A 7,453-nucleotide genomic window follows, 5' to 3' on the forward strand; every position below is an offset into this window, starting at 1 on the left:
GCTTGAAGATAATACAGCATCATGGATTGTCTGTAGTGAGGTCTGGGAGGGCTGGGTTTGAAGGTTAGTCGTGCTCATCGGCCTTGGGAAGCATGTGCTGAGGAAGGGCAGTCCGACATGACTCGCTTGGATATCAGTTCATAGCACACCCTCCTCCCAACTGTGGGACTCGCTCAGCTCAACCAGCTCTCTGTGCTCACTGGTATTTGTAACTTCTGCACGGCCCATGGGCCTGGGAGAATTGGGGTGCTCTGCTGCTTCCATGCCTTGGTGACATGGGATTTAGGTCACATGCCAATTTCCAGGTCTGTTTTCAGATCTCTGAACATCCATCACCCGCCTCTGCTTGGCTCCTGAAGCTGTCCTTTGGTGAGAGACGCCCGCCAGCCTCTCTTTCTCTTGCCTTTTGTCTAATGTGCTCCTCAGTCCCCCAGGGTGGGGAATCTTTACTTACTTGTCCTGACTTATCAATTCTGCAACACCGCTGGATATTTGGGATATTTAGGTCAACATCATACTCTTGACGTTTAGAAGATCCAGGCTCTTACAATTCAACTCTCTCCTGCCTTTTTTCCCAAAGCCATTATCTCTGCCAGGGTCTTCAGATGTCTACTGTGACACTCAAAGGCTGAATCGTATCTTCCCTTATGAGGTTTTCTAGGAAGGAGGCATGTATGTCTTGCCTAGTTAATCCCCAAAGTGAGGTTAGAAGGGATTGTGAGGACAGCACCAAATATATACTCAGTATATTCTCCTATCGCATATGCTATTTGGGGATTACAATTATTTCATTCTCTCATTACCTAGCATCCTCCTCCAAACACACACACACACACACACACACACACACACACACACACACACACTACCACCAAAAAGATGTTCTAGGCATACTTCGTCAAGAAGGGAAAGGAAAGGAACGAATATTTATTAAATGTCTGCTCTATGTTCCAGGCTCTTTGTTAGCTGCTTTCACATAAATTATCTCTTTTATTCTTGCCAAGAAAGAACTTGTTTTTACATTGTCCCTGGGTGCATTGTTCCTAGTTTTCCCTAGTCTACTTCTGTCCCATGAAGAAATTCTAACATTTACCAGAATATCCCTGTGAAAAGATCTGTGTAACTCACCCTTCATGCTTCCATTTCCCCTCCCCTTGTTCAAGGTTATCCCTGGAATTGAAAGCAGACAGAAGTTATTCCAAGAGAGCCCTATCCAGCCTCTTGGCCAAATGATCTGGAAGGGACCAGGACACACCCAGCATCAGGCCAGAAGCTATTCTGAGGTCACTTTGGATTCAAGTTAGATTCTGAAGCTACCCCGGAGACAAACTGGCATGAACATAAACCTAATTACAAAGTTAATGCAATTATTAAGACTGTCCTCTGACCCATGTGGTTTCATTCATTCAAAAAATATTTAGGTGTCCACTCCACCAAGGACTGGATTGCAAAAGTCATCACATTTATAATACCCGCCTTTCAGGAGTTCTTTGACTTTTCCAGCAATCCCAGGTATGTCTGTTTCATATAAAAACAGACAAAAACTTTACCTACCAATAATGGTTTTCATCTAAACATGCCCCTCCCCATTACACACAATAGGTACATCAAAAAAATATTTTTTTTCATTTTTTTCCCACTAAATTAACTAGGTTTCTGATTAAAACTTGGTTGAATTGTGAGTGATTTTGATGTAATGTGAAAAAAATCCCCTGAGTCCATCTCATCCATCATCCACTCAGGAAAGACTCAGGAATGGCAAGACCCACAGCAGACCCCAGAGAAGAGAAAGCAAGAGAGTCTGTCTTATTTTATTCAACACAGGTCAAAAGGGTGTTGCCTTCACTGTAGGACATTCTGTGAGACTTTCCATAGTCTCTCATTTAGATACCCTCCAATTAATTTCCCTAAGATCTTCATAAGTTAATGAATTAATAAACACTAGCATTAGTGAAAAGGAAGAACAGGGCTGCTGTTTATTAATGCTGCTGATGGCATCTTAATTCAGGTTTTGTGATTACAGACACTTGCTTTTATTTAAAATAAATGTCAGTCAACAGAATTGTTGCTCTTCTTTGCAAATTGTATGGATTCCATTAATCATGTTTAATGATTTATATCTTTCTTAATGGTCCAAGGGAAATAATTTAGAAACCCACACCACAATTAAAACACTCTCTTGCGTATTCGTGCTGAGCAACTCTAAAAGATGTCTTCCTACTTTCTAACCATTAGCAGTTAAGCGATGTCTTGTCCTCCCTATTGAATGAATGTGTTCCCTGTCATCATCACCAAAACTTTCAACATGAGTTATGACCATAAAATAATGAGACTGACTTTCCATTTCATCACCTATAATCATATTTTCTACATTGTCTTCATTTTCCTTCATAGAAAACATCAAATAACATAGAACAGAGAAGCAGGGATGTGCAGCATATAAAACCTAAATTGGCCAGACTGGCAGGTCGCAGCCTGGTCTGCTGAGAACCTCACAGAGATTCAGAAGCACAAGACCTGGATTTGATTCCTGGGTCAACCTGTTCCTGCTGAGTCAAGTTGCTCATTTTGGTCTTTTCCCCCACTTTTATCCTTTTTTTTTTTTAAACTGTGAGATGGAAGCAATAGCTATTTCACAAAATTCTTGTGAGAACAAAAGAGTTCATTAATGGTATGTGACAGTGCCTAGCACCTTTTGAGTCAAAAAAAGGTATGCAATAAACGTTCATTTCCTTCCTTTCTACCTTCATTTCTACCTCTCTTTCCTTTTGTGAGCCATATGCAGAATTCAAGAGATAGAGCAATTAAAAAAGAACTTAATCTAGAGAAAGAAATATTCTCTACAGAATAATGGAGCTCCCAGCATGTAGGTGTAACGTAGGAATCAAAGCCTGGGATGAGTGATGCAGCGTTCATCCAGATGGAGAGCCGGGGTCGGCCCAGCCACCCAGCTGATGTTTAAGAATGAGTTCGGTTCCTAGGAGGTGACCTGGCCAAAAAAAAATAGTAGGGTCTCACTAGGAGGACCCTGGGATACTAGATAGAAACCACCATAGATAGATAAGGATCAGGGGAGAATGTCAGTAATATGTCTTAGAGCACTTGAGACGGAGTGGATTTTAAGGACAAAGAGAAACCCAGTTACCAGGATTCAGACACATGGAAGAGGAATTGGGACTTGGGAATGACGGAGGAACACAACCATGAGTACCAAAAGCGTAAAGTCCAACTGGTGCCTGGTGACTCAGTATTGAGTCCACAAGACAAGGAAGACTGAGCATGCAGGTGGAAACTCAATGACCCTAGTTCTGGAACAGAACTAGAATATAAGCTAAACCTGAAAACCATTTGTTCAGATCCAATAGAAGCCTTAAAAACAGATTTAAATGGCTGTATGTGATGCCTTCTAAGATTTTATTATGAAAAATGACAAAAACAATGAGGACAGTACTGCTCTAGTGAAGATTTATTAGTCATACGCTAAAAAAATAAATAAATAACTAAAGAAAAACTTAACTTTCCATGCAGGGAGAGGATAAGTTCCACAGTGAGATGGTAGATAAAGAAGGATTCTTGGAGGAAGGGGGATTTTGGAGCAACTTGGAAAGCAGGAGGAAAGGGTATGAAATGAGTGTTATTTTCCAAATATGAAATGTAGGCTGAGAGAAAGCACAAGAAATTGTAGAAAGAAAATTAAGTAAAACAGGTTTTAACTAATTTTTATAAGACAGATAGAAGATATGAAATCAGTAGGAAATGTTCTCAGAATCAAGGTAATCCAGACACCAAAAGGCACAACATCTGATAAATCCATGGTAGGGCAATCAGAAAAGGATTCATATTTATTTTTTTCTAGGACTGATAGCAACCCTGCATTTTTATAGTACCTATCATCCTCAAATTCTGAGCTCCTTAAAAGGCAGTATATTAGCAAAGGGGGGAAAACCATAAATAATATATTCTGCACAGACCTGGTCTCAAGAGGATTTGCTCAAGTTATATTCCACTCTAACCTTCTGAGATATAGAGTGTTCTATTCATTCCTATAAAGATAGATTTAATAGCTACATGCATTTTTGTACTAATTGGTCAGTTCAGGGAAAAAAAAACATATTCATGAAAATGGTAATCTCTTTTACACTAGAACTGTGTGCCTATGATGAAAAATGACTTCTCTAGGGATGACTTACAGTAGCCATTTAAGAAAAGTAAGTAATTCTCGGTTAAAAGCATGGAATTTTTGTATTTTAGCCAGGTATATAAGATAAATTCTGTCAAAACCTGCTAGAGCCTGCCCACTGGGGCTCCTTAAATAGGTGTGTAAGCAGAATGTTTATCTGGGTCAAGAAGAAAAGGCACTAATCTAGATATTTGAAAACAAAGGTTTTAAATCCGAGCTCCATAAACACAAAAGTATGATTTTTTGCTAAGTCATTTAACCTGTCCTTTCTTCTGTTGTTTGTTTGTTTTTTTTCCATCTACGAAGTAACATGCCACTCTGCTTTTCCACAAACATTCTAAGGCAATATTTAATGTCTTAACCATCCATGTGACTCCCAGCATATGACTTATACCTTGAATCTCTTCTTCTGTGTCCTCAGAGATTATTAAACTTTCCAGAAAATCCATCTATATCTTACTGTTGAAAATATAAATTCCATAGAATAAGAGACAAAATTATTAACACTTTTATACTCTTTGAAAGACATAACTAATGACTTCGATATTTGTTATGTAGTAATTCAAAATTTTGCAAATAGATTATGGCCAGTGTCAGTGCTGGAGATCTAAGACACACAAAATAAGGATTCTGACTTCAACTATAAGGACAAAGGTCCGTGGGAAACCTATACAATTCATGAACAGATTTTTTTATATTGTTTTTGAAGCATGAATAGACTTGCAGCTGACTGCCAGGTAAATAGAGTAGATGGATCACACATTTATCTGTTCCTTTCTGAAAAAGGAGTTCTTTTAAAGTTTACACCCTCAAATACACAAAGAGAGATGAGATCTCAGGCATGTGAACCACATTTTGGAAGACTATAGTCATAGAATGGGTGGTAGCTGACTGCAAAACAGAGAAAGCTGAAACCCAAGGGCTTGAAGAGGATAATCCAAAAAGCTGAAGGACCCTGGGAGAGGAGAAATGGGACTGGAAACAGGAAGAATGATGACAAGTCTGGAGCAGACAACACTAGGTCCCCCAGATCACTGGCCCCCCAGTTCATGTAAGCACATGAGTTCCCTTCCCCAACTCCAGCAGAACTCTTTGGGGAGAACTCGAAAGAGGGAGGATCTTGTCCACAAAGGCAGACGTGGTTGAAGGTGGAGGTGAAAACCAAGATTGAGGGGGGTGTTTCATTCTCTGCTCCTCTCTCAAGACTCTGGAGCACAAGTTTGTGCCCTCCAAGGGGGAAAAAGGAGGATTCCTCCCAACCAGCCAGAAGAAAAGGTCCGCAGATGCCGACAGATACAGACCTCCCAGTGAAGCAGCTCAGTCCCTTCTCATCAGCCTCAGGGAGACCCACCACTCAACACGCCCTGCTGTCCAGTTACTTAATATCCCACTCTGAAAGCAGACAGTCAAGGATCACTGGCCATTTGAGGAAAGGCTCTAAAAACAGTAATTTTAACAAAGGAACTTAGAGAAGGGTATAAGGTAGACAACAGGAAGAAAAATTTCATTGAGAGTAATATTACTCCTGGAAATTAAAAGAACACAATAACTAAAATGAAAACAGAAGAATTAGAATATAATCTTGAGGAAATCTCACAGAGAGTAAAACAACAAGAGATGGAAAATAGAGAAAATGTAAGGATCTGACCAAGAGATCACATATTGAATAATGAAAGTTCTGGAAGGAAAACCGAGGAAATGGAAAAGAAATGACGGTATTATTAATGCAAGAAAATTTCACAGAAAGAAAAGACATAACTTTGAAGAGTGAAAGAACAAGCGCAATGAAAACTAGAAACAAGGAGAGAATCCTAAAAGCTTCAAGTGACAAAAAATGGGCCGTGTAGAAAGAATTGGAATCAAATATCACTAAACAGCATGCCAATGACTCTTGAGGTAAAAAGAAACAACCTAGAAGTTTACATGTAAGTGCAAGTAGGAAAACAACTTGGTAGATTTGCAAGTCTTCGAAATTTTACTTTTGCCTTTTTTCAGGAAGTTACTAGAGCAGTGGTTCTCAAGGTGTGATTCAGAGACACCTGGGGATTTCAAAGAACTTATCAGGGGTCCACTAGGGCAGACTATTTTCATGACCTTACTGAGATGTCACCTGTGTTTTGCTCTTATTCTCTCACAAGTGAGGAGTAGGGTTTCCTGAAGCTACATGTCATTTGATGTTGCAGCCGACTGAACACAGAAGTGGATATGAGAATCCAACTGTCTTTTACTCAACCAGACATTAAAGAGATTTGCCAAAATGTAAAACAATGACACTTGTCTCACTAATTTTTGGATATTTGAACATGTAATATGTTCATTATCCTTATTTTGAATGCATGCATGAATGAATATTTTTAAGTTTCTCAGTTTTAACTTCTAACACATAAAAATTAATAGATGTCCATATGTGACTGTAGCTTTCTCTGATCACCAAGCTGTCTTTCAATATGGCGCCAAAAGACAACAAGCCTAAGAAGTCAATTTGGAAGTTTAATTTGGACCTTACCCATCCATTAGAAGATGGCATTTTTGATTCTGGAAATTTTGAACGGTTTCTACAAGAGAAGGTTAAAGTCAATGGAAAAGCTGCAAATCTGGGGAATGTTGTTCATATTGAATGCTTCAAGAATAAAATCACAGTTGTTTCTGAGAAACAGTTCTCTAAAACATATTTGAAATATCCTACCAAGAAATACCTTAAGAAGGATAATCTTCGTGATTGGCTTTGTGTGGTTGCATCTGACAAGGAGACTTATAAACTTCGTTACTTCCAGATTAGTCAAAATGACGATGGATCTGAGTCTGAAGACTATGTGAAGCTGCCCCTTACAGGGTTTTGCTTGCTAATAAAACAAATGAAGGATGCAAAAGAAAGAAACATCTAGAAATGGACTTTTAGTTTATTGGTGAATAAAAAGCCAGGCCTTGTACTGTGTTAAAAAAAAAAAATAGATGTCACTCACTTAAACAAAAGCTCTTTGGGAGGGTCCTTAGTAATTTTTAGGAGTGTAAGAGTCTTGAAACCTAATAGGTTGAGAACTACTGTTCTAGAGGATGCACTCCCCCAAAGAAGGGAGGAAGTCATGAGATCTAGGAACAGACAAACAACAGAAAAAGATGAACAGAGTTCTCAGCAGGACATCCATTCAACGATTTTTCACTGTTCTAGATAAAGCAAGTTCTTTAGGAAAGGTAACTGAGTTGCATACTTTCTGAGAATTGCATACAAGAGAACATACATTTATTTAACAAAAAATGAGGTAAATAAATAAA

General features: G+C 38.9%; 1 protein-coding gene across 1 annotated transcript; it reads left to right on the plus strand.

Annotated features, from left to right (window-relative positions):
- Positions 1–6,627: 6,627 nt before the first annotated feature.
- Positions 6,628–7,065, plus strand: LOC100471674 (60S ribosomal protein L22-like 1). The gene has a single exon (XM_034665618.1). The coding sequence runs from the start codon at positions 6,628–6,630 to the stop codon at positions 7,063–7,065; it is 438 nt and encodes a 145-aa protein (XP_034521509.1).
- Positions 7,066–7,453: the final 388 nt, after the last annotated feature.

The sequence above is a fragment of the Ailuropoda melanoleuca genome, chromosome 8, assembly GCF_002007445.2.
Source record: "Ailuropoda melanoleuca isolate Jingjing chromosome 8, ASM200744v2, whole genome shotgun sequence".
In the NCBI taxonomy this organism is placed as follows: domain Eukaryota; kingdom Metazoa; phylum Chordata; class Mammalia; order Carnivora; family Ursidae; genus Ailuropoda; species Ailuropoda melanoleuca.

What these genes read in the sequence shown, in the direction of transcription:
- LOC100471674 (XM_034665618.1), top strand. Translation starts at nt 6,628, where the DNA reads ATGGCGCCAAAAGACAACAAGCCTAAGAAGTCAATTTGGAAGTTTAAT.